An 18565-nucleotide genomic window follows, 5' to 3' on the forward strand; every position below is an offset into this window, starting at 1 on the left:
TAACTGAGATGAGAATGCTAAGATGGATGTGAGGCCATACAAGAAAAGATAAAACTAGAAATGAGATTATTTGTAATAAGGTTAGAGTGGCTCTTTATTGAAGATAAGATTTGTGAGAGATGATTAAGATGGTTTGGTCATATGAGAATAAGATCATAGAGGATTTGACGAGGAGAGTGGATGGAATGGAACAAGTATTTAGCAAAAGAGGTAGAGGATGACCAAGAAAAATTTGGTTGGAGACACTTAGCCAAATTATCAATTATTTTGTGCATTGACTTATGTGTAGCATTGCGGATTGGATATTTTTAGAAATTAGAACATGACAAGGTATCTAGAGAGAATATTATTTGTAATTAGACCTCTGAAATTACCACTGTTATGTAGTGATGTTTGTACAACAACTGAGGCGGATTGGTGAGGCTAGAGCCCTGTCCTAGCGTAAGCTGAGGTAGATCACCGTTGTCCCAAGCTCACATTAGGCTTGATGTAATAGCCATATGACCAGTCTAGCTTAACTGGAAACTGTGTTATACTAATATTATGCAAAATCATTAGGCTGATCTTGGTTTGTTCTTGGTCACTCAATTAGTTACAATTTATAACCCGTGTGTGTAAATGAAATTTTGATTCCATGCATAAGATACAATGGTAGAGGAAAGTGTCAAAAAACCAGGAAAAACTTCCAATCAATTATCAACTTAGCCGAACACAACATATATACAGAGAGGTTGCCAAGTTTAGGATATCTCCTAAGTTGGATACCTTCCTAAGTTAGCCTAAATGAGTTAGGCAACTCTCTAACTTAGCAATCTTCCTTAAACAAATTAGGAAGCTGCTTACAAGAAATAGAAGAAAATAAAAGAAACAAATTAGGAAGCTGCTTACAAGAAATAGAAGAAAATAAAAGATTTTAATCTACAATTTACAAGCAATCAACCAAGAAAAGGAAATAATATCAGGACAAATCAACTCATTTGCTAACACTCCCCCTCAAGATGGAGAGTGTATGTCATACATTCCCATCTTGCTGAGGATCTTGTGAAAAACACCACCCGATAAGCTTTTGGTAAAGACATCAGCAAGCTGTCCACCAGTAGGAATGAAATGAGTACAAATTAAGCCATTGTCAAGCTTCTCTTTAATGAAGTGTCGATCCACCTCAACATGTTTAGTCCTATCATGTTGAACCGGGTTGTGAGCAATGTTAATGGCCGATTTGTTGTCACAATATAATCTCATAGGAGCTGTCCGTCGAATCCGTAAGTCATCTAAAATAGTCTTGAGCCATAATAACTCACAAATTCCCAATGCCATAGATCGAAACTCAGCTTCAGCACTAGACCTTGCCACCACATTTTGTTTCTTACTACGCCAAGTAACAAGATTGCCACCTAGAAATGTGCAATAACCGGAGGTGGACCGCCTATCAACAAGGGAACCAGCATAGTCGGCATCCGTGTAGGCTTCCAAAGACATAGGGCCACCCGTCTTAAATAAAATACCTTTACCAGGAGCACTCTTAAGGTAATGAAGAATACGATGCACAGCTTTAAGATGACCCTCCTTTGGACTATGCATAAATTGACTTGCTACTCCCACAGCATATGCAATATTCGGCCGAGTATGAGAGAGATAGATTAGCCTTCCTACTAACCGTTGGTAAGACTCTTTATCAACAGCACCTCCCTCCATGTCTTCACCAATTCGATGATTTTGCTCAATTGGAGTATCAAGAACCCTGCAGCCTAGCATACCGGTTTCTTGCAAGAGATCTAACACATATTTATGTTGAGAAATGAAAATACCTTTCTTAGACCTAGCCACTTCAATGCCCAAAAAATACTTTAGGTTCCCAAGCTCCTTTATTTCAAATTCCTGAGTCAAACACTCCTTCAATGCTACAATTCCATCTTGATCATCAACTGTCACAATTATATCATCCACATACACTAGCAAAGCAGTTAGTTTACCAGTTGGAGAGTGGTGAATAAACAATGTGTGATCCCCTTGACTTTGCTTATAGCTCAAACCAAACATTACTTTGGCAAATCTCCCAAACCAAGCTCTTGATGACTGTTTCAGTCCATAGAGAGCTTTGTTCAAGCGGCATGCTAAGTTTTTTCCTTGATTAGGAAACCCAAATCCAGGAGGAACCTACATATAAATCTCTTCCTCTAAGTCACCATGTAAAAACACATTTTTAACATCATATTGATACAAAGGCCAGTTTAAAGTGGCTGCCAATGATAATAGAACCCGAACAGTGTTCATTTTGGCCATCGGAGCAAATGTTTCAAGATAATCCACACCATATGTTTGGGTATAACCTTTGGCCACCAACCTAGCTTTGTACCTTTCTAAAGAGCCATCTGATTTGTATTTGACAGTGAAAACCCATCTACATCCCACTGGTTTCTTGCCTTTAGGAAGTTCTACCAGATTCCAAGTATGGTTCTTTTCAAGAGCATTCATCTCAACTCTCATGGCTTCCTTCCAATTCTCACTGCTTAAAGCTTCAGATAGGTTTTTTGGAATTGGTATGGAAGAGACATTGGTTAAGAAGGCCTTGTAAGCTGGGGACATATTAGAATAACTGAGAAACAAGTGTAATGGATGCTGGGTGCAGGCTCGGGTTCCCTTCCTTAGGGCAATTGGGACATCTAGATCATCTAAATTGAGTGTAGATGGTTGATGGTCAATTGGAAGAGATGCTGGTGAAGTAGGTTTAGCTTCAGGAGAAGATGGAATAGAATTCTGGTGGGAGTCAGATACTGGACTGCATTGATCAGGACTTAAGTTAGATAATTCAGCATGCTTAGATGGAAGTTCTGGGGCTCTCTTTCTTGTATACACTTTCAGAGGTTTAGAATGTGACTGAATAGTTTCTCTTACATCGGTATTAGCACAATCCTGAGGATTAGGACAAGCTGAAAGAGTGGAGGAACATCTAGGACAAGCTGAAGAGGAACATGGAAGGTAGGAAGATATAACTCCTTTGCATTTCCACCTAAGAAATCAGTCTCCCCATGAGTGTAGAAATTCTAGAAATATGACTGATCTTCCACAAATTTAACATCAGCTGAGACAAAGAATTTTTTGGATGGAGGATGGAAACATTTATAACCCTTTTGAGTAGGAGAATAGCCAACAAAGACACATTTGAGGGCCCTAGAATCCAATTTTCCCCTATGAGGAGAATGGTTATGAATAAAAACTAAGCTGCCAAACACTTTAGGACACAAATCTGTGGGAACAAAGTTTGGAAATCCTTGAGTAAGAGGCTGAATTGGACTTTTGAGACCAAGGTTTCTTGAAGGAAGCCTATTGATAAGATAAACTGCAGTTAGAACAGCCTCTCCCCAATAGTGTTTAGGCACATTATTATGAAACAACAATGCTCTTGTAACTGTTAATAAGTGACCATTCTTCCTCTCAGCTAGCCCATTTTGCTGGGGAGTATAAACACATGATGATTCATGGATCACACCTCTCTCTTGAAAGAAATGAGAGAGAGTTTGATTGAAAAAATCCTTGGCATTGTCGGTTCTCACTCTTTTAATTTCAACACCAAATTGGTTTTTAATCATGGTGTAGAAATTTTGAAAAATGGAACAAACATCTAATTTGTTTTTAAGAAGGTATAACCACATTACACGGGTACAATCATCAATAAATAACACAAACCACCTTGCACCCGAAATGTTAGGGATAGGAGAAGGACCCCATATGTCACTATGAATTAAATTGAAAGGAAGAACACTTCGAGTATTATTAAGAGGAAATGAAGCTCTTTTATGCTTAGCAAATTGACAAATATCACATTGAAATTCCCTACTATCTAATCCCTTGAACAAAGAGGGATACATAGATTGAAGAACCACAAATGATGGATGCCCTAAGCGAAAATGATGAAGCCATAGGGTATCCTTATTGGATTTAGCTAAAAAAGACATAGGAGGAACATATTTCAGTTTACTAAATTCTTTAAGATAGTATAGCCCCTCTTTCACCTTAGCATGCCCAATCATCTTCCTCGAGTCCCTTTCCTGAAATTCACAAGAGGTTGGAGAGAAGATAGCAAGGCAATTAGCATCTTGAGTCAGTTTTTTAATAGAGATGAGGTTGGTGTAAAGTTTAGGAACATGAAGAACATCTCTTAGGATCAAAAGATTGTTCACATTGATGTCCCCTATTCCAGCAACAGTAGTTAGGGATCCATCAGCTAGAACAATCTTTTTGGTGCTTGGACAAGGCTTGTAGGATAGGAATTTTTGGGAAGAATAGGTCATATGGTCGGTGGCACCAGTGTCAAGAACCCAATCTGGTTTAAAACCTAAATCTGAAACTTTTAAGCTGGAAGAATTGAGAGTAATACCTGTGAGAGCAAGATCTGAAGAACTTGCTCCTAGTTCCTTCTCAAGTGAGCCTAATAGGGTCCTCAACTTCTCAATTTCTTCTTGTTTCAGCCCCATAAACTCAGCTTGTTCAATGCCTTTGCCTTCCACTTGTTGTCGGCCATTGATCTCTCCTGATCCTAGCTGACTGTTAGCCATATATGACTGCCCATTAGGCTTAGATTGTGGATGTTGTCCTCCTCTAACTGGTTTTCCATGGAGCTTCCAGCATTTATCAACTGTGTGCCTCGGCTTTTTGCAAAAAGTGCACCACAAATTATCTCTATCTATGGTACTTCCATTTGAATCCACCTGTCTTCTATCTTCTTTAATCCACCTTCCACGACCAGCCCCCTTTATAGTGAGTAATGCTGATCCCTCTAACTGATGATTCTCTAACATCACTCCTCTCCTACCTTCTTCCCCTCGAATAATAGCAATAACTTCATTTAAAGAAGGTAGGTCAGATTTACCTAGGATTTGGATCCTAACAGCATCATACTCCAAGTTTAGCCCAGCTAAGAAGTCATAGATCCGTTCTTTCTCCACAAATCTCTCTTGAATGACTGCATCCTCGCTGCACTTCATCTGGATGCACTGATAGTGATCCAATTCTTGCCACAAAATCTGCAACAGATTAGAGTACTCAGTAACAGATCGGTTGCCTTGTTTTGTTGCTGCCACTTTTGTTCTGATTTCATAAATCTGTGCAGCATCATTGATTTTGGAGTAGGTAGTCCTCATAGCATCCCATATCTCCTTAGCCGTAGTTAAAAACATTACCGTATCGCTAATCTCTGGATTCGTAGCGCTCCAAAGCCATGACATGACTAATGAGTCTTCTTCATCCCATGCAGCGTACGTGGGATCCTCCTTTTGAGGCCTGGTTCCCTCCAAGTGGCTCAATTTCCCCTTGCCTTTCAAGAAGGTCTTGATTAATTGAGACCACTTGAGATAATTTTTTCCGCTCAACCTATAAGCTGCTTGAATAATCGGAAGCTCTCCTCTAGTACTTATCCCATGGCTGGAACCCCCCATAACAGCACTTGTGGCTGTGACTTCGGTCGTACCTTTCGATTCTCCAACGTCGCCCATACTATGGTTGGAAGGAAAAAATGGATCAAGGTATCTCGGCTACAAACAATCACCGAAACCCTATGGCTCTGATACCATGTCAAAAAACCAGGAAAAACTTCCAATCAATTATCAACTTAGCCGAACACAACATATATACAGAGAGGTTGCCAAGTTTAGGATATCTCCTAAGTTGGATACCTTCCTAAGTTAGCCTAAATGAGTTAGGCAACTCTCTAACTTAGCAACCTTCCTTAAACAAATTAGGAAGCTGCTTACAAGAAATAGAAGAAAATAAAAGAAACAAATTAGGAAGCTGCTTACAAGAAATAGAAGAAAATAAAAGATTCTAATCTACAATTTACAAGCAATCAACCAAGAAAAGGAAATAATATCAGGACAAATCAACTCATTTGCTAACAGAAAGCATAAGGGTTTACTTTTCTTGATCTAACTGGTTGATGTAAAACAACTCTTGTTGTATATATAAATGTCAAGAGAATGTTATCTTTTATTCATCTATCAAGCCAATATATATATATACATGGATCAAGATGCATTACAGGACTTGTACCACTAAGTATAACAATTAAATATACCAAATAAACTACAAATAGAATGAAACCCAATAAGCAACAAGAAATACAAATATATTCTAACACTCCCCCTTAAGCTGGGGAATATAGGTTAACCATCCCAAGCTTGCCAATAAGTTTTTGGAATATTTGACTAGACATCCCTTTAGTCAAGATATCTGCCAACTGTTCTGTAGAAGGAATATATGGTGTGCAGATCAACTCACTATCTAACTTTTCCCTGATAAAGTGTCAGTCAACCTCCACATGTTTGGTATGATCATGTTGAACCGGATTATGGGCAATACTAATAGTTGATTTGTTATCACAATATAACTTCATAGGGCCATCCCACCTAATCCTAAGATCATCAAGAATGATTTTTAGCCAAAGTAACTCACAAATTTCAAGTTCCATAGACCTAAATTCTGCATCAGCACTTAATCTAGCCACAACAAATTGCTTTTTACTTCTCCATGTAACCAAATTCTCTCCAACAAAAGTACAATAATCAGATGTTAATCATCTATCTGTAGCAGAACCAACATAATCAACATCAATGAACGCTTCTATAGTTATATTGGAGCTCCTTTTGAATAAAATTCCTTTTCCCATATGTGTTTTCAAATATCGAAGAACACGATACACTGCTCGAAGGTGAGTTTTCTTAGGATTTTGCATAAACTGGCTCACAACACTGACAACGTAAGCAATGTCAGGTCGGGTGTGTAACAAGTAGATCAATTTCCGAACAAGTCCCTAATACATTCCTCGATCAACAAGCTTATCACCAGTAGCATCACCAAGCTTGTGATCAACCTCAATTGGAGTGTTAACTTGTCACGACCCAAAATCCGATGGCTGTGACCAACACTACCCCCTAAGAAGCCGAAGACTCTAATAAGGGATAGCAAGCTTGCAATACACATATTCCTTTGACATATAAACGTTTCAAATAATTTACAGAAATATGGCCATCATTTTTATATAGAAATTGAAGTGCCCATCGGCCCAAAATTCATCATTTACTTACAATATTCACAATTTACCAATTTATATAAGAAAGAACTTAAACCTTCCCATGCACAAATCCCGTGAAATAAGGTTTATATGTTGTAACCAGAGCGTGGCTAGGGTATATGTAATAGAATCGTTTATAATGGGTGAAAGTATAAAATCAATGCTTCAAATATAATCATCATGCCATGTCATGCCCAATGGTAATCATAACAATATAAAAACCTCTCACGCCAACAAACTGAACTAAGCATGGATGGCAGAACCTCTCATGCCAACAAGGGTGGAACCTCTCACACCCTAAAGTATACGTGATGCACCAACAGCTAACATTTACTGTGGTTAGCTACATAGGATTCTAATAGTTACTCTATTTAAATACACATCTTATGCTATCATTTAGCTTTAACAAGTGCCACATGCAATATTTCACATATAAGTATCAACATTCACTGCCCACGATAACATGAATCATATTTTTCCCAAATGCAACATTAGAGGAAATGCAATCATCCATAATTGTCAGTATGCACAGATCAAACAAGATGGATTCTACTTTCCCAGATGCAATTAAGAAATGAAATCGTGAATAGAATATTGGATGCTTGGAAATATGAATGCAACAATTATCACCATAATACAATTCACCCACTCACAGTGTTATGGAAGATTCGGGATTCCCTCAAACGCCTCTTGGCTGGGGCATGTCAATGTCACTTAACAAGATCATCAAATTACATGAGAATTAAATAAATATAAAAATCAAGTCACCTAAGATTTGGATTGACCCAAGGGCTGCCACAGCTGGCCAGCTTCAGTCCCAAACACACTGGACTAACCCACGAACTAGCTGGGCCCCACCAACCTAGGCCAAACCCAAAAATAGCCTAACTAGTCACAACTGCCGCCACTAGCAGCCACCAGCAACCACCGCTGGCCGAAGATTCCCACGATCAAAACTTACCATTTGAAACGCCTAGCTAAGGGGGTTAATATACACAAAAATGGGACAGATTTAACGGCTAGATTTGCATAGATCTAATTTTTAAATTTTTCAGCCAAAATTGAAGAACACACTACCAATCGCCACCAGCCATTGTGGCTTGTGGTTTTTGGAAATCAAAGGCGACTACCCGACACCCTTATCCCCATTGACTAACATACCCAAAACCAACAAGATCCAACAGCCAAATCTCCCTAGATCTAAGCTTAAACTTTCGGCCGAACCCAATTGTGCGTATATACGTATATATATCATGGACCTATGCTGAAAATAAGGCTGATAACACTAAAAGACTTACCTTCTTGTAGATCGTGGTTGCTTTCACGCTGAAAACACAGTTAGATTCAAGATCTGACGGTCGGATTTCGCAAAATAAGTGATATACAACAATGCTCTTGGAAGAGAGAGAGAGATTGTAACGGGCAGAATAATAAGAAGAAGAGGGAGGAAGAGAGTTGGGAGCCCTAGTGGCTTTATTGTCACGTGGGCTTGGCTGTCTCTCCTTGGGCCTTCTCAAAAATAAGACCCAAAAGTTGGGCCTTACACAACTGGCTTGCACCCTATTAAACTAGTCTCAGTAAGAAGGTTAAGAATATATTTTTGTTGTGATACGAAGATTCCATACTTAGACCATGCTACTTCAATTCCTAAGAAGTATTTTTGTCTTCCCAAGTCCTTAATTTCAAATTCTTTTGCTAAGCACTCCTTCATGTTTTTCTCTTCCTTTTCATCATTACCAGTAACTATTATATCATCCACACAGACCAAAAGGACAGTCACACCCCCTGATCCTGTGTGTTTCACAAACAATGTATCCCTTGGCTCTGCTTGTATCCCATTGACAACATTGCTTTTGAGAATCTACCAAACTAGGCCTTAGGAGACTGCTTTAATCCATAGAGAGCCTTTTTAAGTCTACATACTTTCCCTTTTGCACAATGATCGTAACCCGGTGGACAAACCGTGTAGATTTCTTCTTCAAGGTCCCCATGTAAGAAAGTATTCTTTACGTCAAATTAGGACAAGTTTCCATCAAAGTTCACCGCCAATGATAATAAGACTTGTACAGTATTCAATTTGGCAACAGGACCAAATGTATCATGGTAGTCAACACCATATGTCTGTATATAGCCTTTTGCGACAAGTCGGGCCTTATACCTTTCCAATGATCCATCCACCTTATACTTAACAGAGAATACCCACTTGCAATCAACCGGTTTCTTTCCTTTAGGTAAATCAATCACCTCCCATGTCATGTTTTTCTCTAGGGATTCCATTTCCACATTCATGCCATGCAGCCATTTCTCACTTTCTAGTGCCTCAAATAGGGTTTGAGGAATCTTAATCGAGACAATATGGGAAAGGAAACTCTTGTGAGAAGGAGATATTCGATCAAATGACACAAAGTGGCAGATCTTGGCAATGACAACGTCGGATCTATAGATCGGTAGTCGCAAACAGTCGAAAGTAGCAGATCTGAGCTGTTTTGGGTCAGCCAATGATTGGAAGCGACGGAGGCAACGACTGGAGTGGCAGATCTTAGCGATGACGACGTCCGATCTATAAGCAAGCAGCAGCAGTGATTTCGCAAACGTTGCTGACACCGGAGCAACGACTGTTGAGAAGAAAGGCACTGCCAGAGGGATAACACAATGTGGAAGAGAAGAAAGGCATTGCTAGAGGGACAACATAGCGGGAAAGTATTTTCTTACAGAGGCTCTAATACCATGTTGAATTAGAGAACTTGATTGAGTTCTAGCCTCTTTATTTAGATTTTATGGTAGGAATGTACAATAATTTACTCCTAAAAATAAGGCCTAATTGACAACTCATTGACAACTATGAGAGCTAATTACATTTATTCCAACATACTACATTAATTATAGATTGCCAATCATTTCTATCTATGTCCTTATCTTCTTTAAGGTTCTTGCAACTCATGTTATACATAAGAGTCTTCTAGTAAGCTTTTTGTTAGTCTTCATCTACCTCTTTTGCTAAATACGTATTCCATTTCGTTTATTCTCCTCATATGAGCCTCTATTTATGTTCTTGTCACATGACCATATCATCTTAATTGTGACTCGGCCTAGGCGGACACTGGCCGCTGCGATTGTGGCCTAATCGGCCCCTTTAGGCGCCGACCCGGCTAATCAGTATCGGGCGCTGCCAAGGTGGCCACTTAGCTGCGTGAATCACTTGGCCGATTATGGCCTAATCGGCCGCCTATTCCATTTTATATAAATTGATTATTAGGGTTTTTGTTTCCCTTTATCCGTTACCCCTTATCTCTCTCGTCGATTTCCCCTTCTCTCTAGTGCGCACCGTTGTCGATTGTCAAGCTCCATCTCAGCCCAAGGCTGACGCTATCTCCGGCTCCATCGCGACCTCCTCACCGCCTCTATGCCGTCAAGCTCCATCCTCGTTGCGTCAACACCGCCGCTGTCAAGCTCCATCTCCACTTTCGACCCCTCTCTCTTTTTCTCGCGCGCGCACATTGTTGGGCGTTAGGTTTATTATGTTATTTAATTTTATTTTCTATTTATATGTTAGATATATAAATATTTTCTTTTCTATTTATATGTTAAATATATTAGATATATATTTTTTTTTATTTCTATTTGTATGTTAGATATATATATTTTTTTCTTTTCTATTTATATGTTAGATATATATCTAATATATATATGTTAGATATATATATTTTCATGCCTATTTCCATAGTTGTTAAAGGCACGCCTAGGCACAAGGCGCCAGTTCAGCGCCTCGCTTGGGCCGAGGCGAGGCGATTTCAGTAAGGTGAGCGCCTTGCACAATGAGGCGTCGAGGCGAGGGGCGCGCCTCATGAAACCTAGATTTTAATTAAAATCTAGGTAGCCCAATTCCTCCCCTCTTCTCAGTTCCAACATGTATACATTACACCATATTTACATTTCTTTAGTTTAAGTAAATGTCTACATTTTTTTTTATTTATATTTTACCTTCCATTTACTTTAATACATAAATGTAAATAAGAAAGTACTCCCCATTTGGATTCAATAAAAATATCTAAAAAATCAAAACCCATAAGAATAAGAAAATAGAATTTTGATTTTAGTACAAACTCAGCATTTAGCGATTTTACCACCCCCAAAATACATACCTACTATTTCTTGAAAAATTCATTAAAAATAATTTTAACAACAATGAATATTAGCTATCAAAATACTGGGAGATAGTTTTTCAAAATGAAAACATTTTCTTATATGTCTCCTTATAATGCGCTAATCTTCCAGACTTAGAAAAATAATATTTTTCAAAATGAAAAGCATTTTCTTGATTGAAGGGGATGATGTAGATATTGAGCTTGATGTTGATGATCTCCTTGATGATGATTGATTAAAACGTCTTTATTGATTGTGGATTTGCAGTGTTTATATGTTTGTTTAGAACTTTGCATGATGATTGGTACTTGTTTAAGTTTGAACTTTGATGATATTTCTAGTTTAAAATTTGCATGATGAATGAATCAATTTTGATGATGTTAGTTTAGAATTTGAAGATAATGAATCATTAATGATATGCATGTGTTATTATTGATAATTTGATAGTTTTTTATGATTTTACAAGATTTTGAGTTTTTTTTTTTTTTTAAAAGGTGCGCCTCGCTTCACAAAGGCGTGCCTCACCTCATGTGCCTCACGCCTCAGGCTTTAGGACCCTTTGTACCTCGCGCCTTTCAGAACTATGTCTATTTCAATTTTGATTTAATTGAAAATAACATCAAGTCACATCACAAAGTTAAAAAAAATTATAAAAAAACCAACAATTTTCCTAAGTCGCCTAGGCGCTAGGCCCCAGCTTGGCGCCCGACTAGCGCCTAGCGCGTTTTAGAACACTGGTCTTATACATCTTATCTTCACTAGAGCCACTCTAACCTTATTACAAATAACCTCATTTTTAATTTTATCTTGTATGCCAAACATTCATCTTAAGATGCTCATCTCCATTATGCTCATATTTTGTACATGTTAGTGCTTTATAGCCCTATATTATGTACTGCATACAAAGTTGGACTTATAAAATTTTCCTTTTACACTTTAAATGAATAGCACTAGCACTAAAACTCTAATGCTTTTTTCCATCTTAACCATTAATCTTCACTAATCTTCCCATCATTTTGGATATTTGATTCAAAATGTTTGAATTAATCTTTTTTTTTTTTTGTATGACTTGATCTTCTCGTTTTACCATATTCCATATCTCGAACTTAGTATTATTGCCTTTCTTTTTCTCATCCACTAACACAACCTCATCTGCAAATAACAGACTCCAAGGTACCTCTACCTAGATATAATTAATGAGTTCTTCCATTACTAGGGCAAAGGAGTAAGGGTTCAGTGTAGATCCTTGATGCAATTCAATTGTAAGTGGACAAATCTTAGTATCTCCTGCATGTGTTCTGCTCTATAAGCAATTCAAACTTGTTTCTTCTCTAAATCTTCTCTCAGTACTTTTGCATAATTTTTTTCTAAATCTATCAACATTATGTGTATTTCTATTTGTGTTTATCTTTGTACATTTCCATTAAGCACCTTGGCAAGTCTATAGCTTCCATTGTTAACCTATCAGGCATGAAAACCAATTTGGATCTTAGACACCCTAGTTTCTCTTCCTAATCTTTGCTCAATCACTCTTTCCCAAAATTTCATAGTGAGTGGCTTATTAACTTGATTCCTCTATAATTTTCACAACTTTGAATATATCTCCTTTATCCTTGTAAATAGGCACTGAAGTGCTCTTCTTCCATTCATGGGGCGTCAGTTTGCCTACATAATCATAAACAAATAATGAAGGAGGTTGGCTATTTTTAGTGACAATATCATGGTTGAGACCTTGTTTTTGACTTGTGAATCTGATTTCAATCCAGATGTATTCACGTCCTTTTATTCCAATAATCATTGCATGAGATAATTAACAAGTGACTTCCTTTTTAATCTTTTATTCATCTAATAATATTAAAAGTCTCATGAAAGGGTTTGGAGAAATTAAAGTTTTACCTTCATGACCCCTAGCATATTTGCTAGTCTCATTTATCTAGGTTTCCTTGGACAACCATTAGATTTTAGCTCAAATTTCTTGGAGTTAATCTCATCAGTTCCAATTTCTGAGCTTGTTTTTACTTGTCTTTTTCTTTAATATTGGCTATTAGAACAGTTATATCAGAAAGGTCTTGTTCTTAGGGATTAAGGATAAACAAGCTATGTTTACTGGGGTATGTATATGAAACGTAGAGCACTTAGCCCAAGTGCTTTGTTCATGTGAAACAACTGTCACAAGATATTATAATAATGAAGTTTATGTGCAATAGTATCGAGCTATATAACATGGGTTATTAGAATTCTTTATGAACCAGCATAGTCTGTCTGACATAATTAACTGACAATTGCAGGATAGTGTCAGTATTACTAATTGTTGTTGCTCAACTACAACAATGATTTTATAGGTGGAAAACCGTCGAAAGATGACTCACATGCAGCTTATCCAAGTGATGGGTGACTCTCTCGGGGTGGAACGTCAGCGATGGGTGACTCCTCCGGGGAATGGATGACTCTTTTGAGTGATGGATGACCTACTTGTAAAGATTTGTTAGGGGCGTGGGTGAGAATCCCCGCGTGGACTTTTCAATGCTTAAATCAGCCTCTCGTAGAAGTGAAATGCTTGAATGCAAGAAGTAAGTGTGAGTGTAAGAGTTTGCGTACCATATGGGGGAGGGGGGGAGGAACCCCCCTATTTATAGCAATGGAAGAGGCTACCAGGTGTTTGGTGACTCGATCTTCTCGACGAGAACCTTGGAGGAGGTTTTGACCGGGTCTTGTGGGGGTGGTTTTGATTGAGTCTCTTAGAGGCGTTTGTGTGCGGGCACATGGACACAATCTTGGCACTCTTGTGTGACCCTCACTCAGGGGCGTTGGTGGTATTGGTATGTGCGAGAGTGGGCATGGACGCGGGCACGGGTGAATGCTAGTGTGGGTGGACAAGGGTGCGAGCGTGCGGGGGGACGCACATGGGCACGTTGGTGCACGGGCGAGCGCGCGAGTGTGCAGGCTAAGGCACAACACCCCTAAGTGGACTTCACTCTGAGATGGTTCACTCTCGAGTGACCCGACTCGAGGGTGCGGCCATATGGCCATGTGGGTGGATGGCCCCCTACCTTGTCGACGTGTGGCTAGGCCAGGTGTTGGGGCCACGCGTAGCAGCGCGACCCCTGAGTGCGTGTCACTCGGGGGTGCGGCCTTCTACCACCCCCGAGTGACCCCCGAATATAAAGAACATTTAGTCTCAAGATAAGATAAGAAACAGAGTTGGTGTAGTATGTAACTATCACAATTCTGGTTTACTTTGTTGGGGGTAGATTTTTTTGTTTTTTGGCTTGTAAAGTAGGCTTTTCTTAGACTATTAGTAGTGCAGCATGAACAATATATGTGAGGACCTTCAATGGGATACTTCATTTTTCATGCTGTTTGGTCACATTAAAGAACTAATGTTTATCTTCAATTTCTACAGGCTGCAGCACTAGCAATGGATGATTCCATTTTAGATGCTGATCAAGTAGAAAATCTCATTAAATTCTGTCCTACTAAAGAAGAAATGGAGGTTCTTAAGGTGATGCTATAACATAAATCTCGCTTCAATATTCTGCAATTCCTTGTCTTAATTATTTTTGAAATGAGATGATTTTCTGCTAAGTGGTTTACATGGCTTTGTTTGTCCTTTTCCTTTTGAACTTCCCTTTCTCTTGTATTGACTCCCATATTTTAACTGTTCAGAATTACACTGGTGACAAGGAGAACCTGGGGAAATGTGAACAGGTCAGTAAACCAGATCATTTATTACATATGGAAGCCATGTTATATCTATGCCATCTCTCCATGCTGGTACTTCTTAGTATGGTTTTGCTGCCAGATGATAATCAAACTGGTTTCAAGTGCGTTGTGGCACGTTCCCCCAATAATATATTGTAGGCACTCCTATTGCTAACTTGCATTTGATTGTGTTGAAAATCTTGATATATACATTATATGCCCCTTTCTTAATAGTTTAAACTTTTGGGACAAGTGTTAACATGGTAGCTGAACTCCAGTTCTAGTAGGTTCTGGGTTTAAGTGTAATGTTATGTGTGTTTGCCTCCTTTGTATTTGTTATATACCATGTTGTGTATGTGTTGATCAGTCGGTATACCTGTGTCCGTGCACAAGTTGTACGTGGAGAGGGACTGTTGGAAAGCTTTATATGTGCATTGTTGGTGACTTCCCTAATAGCATAACTCTTAGAACAAGTGGTAATTTAACATGTTATCAGAGCAATGGTACCTAGAAATCTAGAAATCAAGTCTTTCTATGTCTTTGTCCCCTTTGTGTATATTGTGCACTAATTTTCTGTCTGTATTTGTGCATTTGTGTCCATGCGCAAGTGCACATGAGGGGTATTTTTGGGATGCTTGATATATACATTTTATAAGATCATAAGTTTTGTTTTCGTTATTTCATGTATAAGATTACTTGAGAGCCATTGAAACTTAAAACAAACACATAACACAAAACAAAATTTCTTCTTTCAGGAGCAATTTTGAATAGTTCTTTAACAAATCCGTAGTATCCTCTCTGCCCCAAATTTTTGGATATGAAATTGCTGGACTTCTGATACACTTGTAAATTCTTAGTACATGATTCCAGAAATATTTGGAGAAGGCATGCTTGGGCCAAACAAAATATGCTAATATAAAAGTAGCCTTTTAGTAGGGGTTCAGATTAAATCACAAGCATTAGGCTAGAAATTTGATTTTGGAGATTAAGACAAGAAAAAGTGAATAGGCCAAAATTATATGCTTTGGGCATATCAAAGGAATGGCTGGACAGTTGAATTGGTGTTGGCACAAGATGATATTCATAGGCACTTGATTGACTCTGCACATGCAAACCACATAACAAACTCAAAATATCTAATGTGTTAGCCTTGAAATGGGATGTGTAGGGTCATTATGGGATGAACAAGGGTTGAATTGGTATTCAAACTGATCGTGGGCACCTCCCCAAGGTCCATTACATTCGTTGGTTGAACAATTGAGCTAGGGATCAGGGTTGGGGATGAAAATGGGTTGGATATTGGGTGGTAGGATTTTCATAGACCCATGCCCTCATCTTGTTCTTTCTATGATCCATATAGCCCATACTTCTTTATTTATTTTTTTTTTTTTTTGGGGGGGGGGGGCGCATTATGTCCCACCTTGCTAACACTATTTAGGTTTGTGGTAGGTACAACCTAGGTACTAGGAAAATTTTAATTTTGTTTTTGTTTGTGTACTGTATAAAAATCTCCCTGCTTGATCTACATGTCACAAAAGAATGACCAGCCACAAAATAAACCATACAACTGAACAATTAATTTTAATCTTTACTTCTATTCTTTATTATGTGTACCATTCAAGGGGTGGACAAAAGATATACGTTGGTTATGAATAGCTCATTCACCAAAATGTATCACAAAAGATGCCACAAATCAATTACTAGCCACAAAATGGACCACACAATGGAATAGCTAATTTTAATTACTAAGACACTCTTCATCTCTTGCATGGTTTGGATCGTGTAAAGTGTACATGCATGGGAACATATCTTAGTAAGTCATGTCATGACACGTACACAATGCTCATCACACACAGTTCATGTAGGCAATTCCCAGGTTCTCGAAACAACATTTTGCTGGGTGCATGTGGTTTAAACCCCATACTTGACAGACAAACATCATCCCAATGGCTCAAGGGACTATAAGTACCCTGGAAACCATCACACCTGACCACAAAGGGGAGTCTCACACACATATTGCATTGAACTTACACACACTACAGCATACTTGCCTACACATTTATGCAACATGCTCACAATGTTCGCTCAATGCACATAAACAATGTTACAATGCACATCAAGTTTCCATTAGAACATTTCATGCACAATGTCAACATGTAAGAAACCATGACCATGCACTTACTAAATTCAAACTTCAGCTTTCTAAGCCTTTCAGCCAAGTCTCCTTACTTTCTCTGTTTTCTCTCTTCCTTCTTCCCTTTTCTTTGCTCGAGCACTTCCTCACTCTAGCTATTGGAGAGCTTCTCTCTCGAATTTCTTATGCTGAGAAATGGGGAATGGGAGCCTATTTATTGACAAATGCAAGCAACTAACAAGCTGTGGAGCAGCTGAAGCGGTGGCAACTTCCTTGGTTTCCACCTAGGCCTAGCTATGTGTTCCTTTCTCCCTTGGTAAGAGTGTAAACAAGCTGAGCTGAGCTTGTCTCTGTTCGGACTTGGCTCATTTATTCATAATTGTGTTCAGGAGCAGCTTGGCTCTATAAATGGTGTTCAAAGATTATTCGTTAACATCCTATCATGTTCAAGCTAAGCTCTTTTATGTTCATGAACAAAGTTATTTATGTTCAGGAACCAGTTTGTTTACCTTTCATTTAAAGCTAGTTTGTTGTTCATTTATATAATATAATATAATATATTATATATTATACATTATATATTGTAGTTATTTATTATACTATAATTTATAATTTGTGTTATATTATACAATATATAATATAAATTTATATTACATATCTCAACCAAACAATATATGAGCTTTGAACGAAATGTAAACGAGTTGATTCATTAATATAAATGATCTTGTTCATGAACATAAACGAGCAAACTGACTTATGCTCAAGCTTAGCTTGTTTATTAAATGAGTTTCAAAATTTTGTTTGTTTTCATTCAATTAATCAATAAATGAACGTATACAAAGCCAAAACTGAGCTCATGCATGAGCTGTTCATTGAGCATATTGGTCCATTTACACTCCTATCTCTAGGCCATCTCACCACCTGCCTTCAACCCTCCTTGACAGCTGATGCCCCTTCTACAAGTCTCTACAACTTGCTGGAGAATCCCACTATCTACTAGAACATTTCGAGACCTCCTAATCTGATTACTTTAGCCCTTCATTGCTTGATTAGCCACTAATCCCAACTTTCACAAACCTTGACCACAATTAATAATTCTATACCATTGAATCCTCTCATTGTTCCTAACATCATATCCAAAAGGTGCTCGAAAATCTATTTATTTAATCCCCCAAAATCAAGCTCAAAGTCAGCTGCTTCCCTGGACTAATTTACCTTCTTCAGTAATCAATCAAGAGTTGGTTCTCTCCTTGACTGTCAGTGTAAATTTTCAATTCGTTCTCACAGTTGACCCCTATACACAGATAGCCAATGCCAAAGTTGACTTCAGGTTTGCTGTCACCTCCTCCTCCCACCCTTATTCTGCCCTCAGTACCTCAAGCAAATCCATGGGGTGTCACATTTTCTCCCTCCATATATTGTTATTTCTTCATGTAAAGTTGCTTAAGAAGTGAGGCCACGTCAGAAGATGGATACTCAAAGCTGGAAACTATTTATTCCCCCCCAACAAAAATAATAAT

The 18565-nt window shown here is 38.3% G+C and overlaps 1 protein-coding gene across 6 annotated transcripts in view; it reads left to right on the forward strand.

Moving 5' to 3' along the window:
- The window catches only part of LOC127791159 (formin-like protein 20), a 39349-nt gene that overhangs the window by 7479 nt on the left and 13305 nt on the right, over window positions 1-18565 (forward strand). The window contains exons 7-9 of one of the 6 annotated variants that reach the window (XR_008020878.1): window positions 14613-14711; window positions 14876-14917; window positions 17201-17361. Coding sequence is in view for 4 of the 6 variants with exons in the window: in XM_052320982.1 (XP_052176942.1) it covers window positions 14613-14711; window positions 14876-14917 (141 nt within the window). In the remaining 2 variants the exon portion in view is untranslated. Of the gene's footprint in view, window positions 1-12374; window positions 12453-13551; window positions 14565-14612; window positions 14712-14875; window positions 14918-17200; window positions 17362-18565 lie in introns of those variants that run through there. The other 5 variants (XR_008020879.1, XM_052320982.1, XM_052320984.1 and 2 more) reach the window with 5 other exon arrangements.

This window comes from Diospyros lotus, chromosome 14 (genome assembly GCF_014633365.1).
Source record: "Diospyros lotus cultivar Yz01 chromosome 14, ASM1463336v1, whole genome shotgun sequence".
Taxonomy (NCBI): Eukaryota; Viridiplantae; Streptophyta; class Magnoliopsida; order Ericales; family Ebenaceae; genus Diospyros; species Diospyros lotus.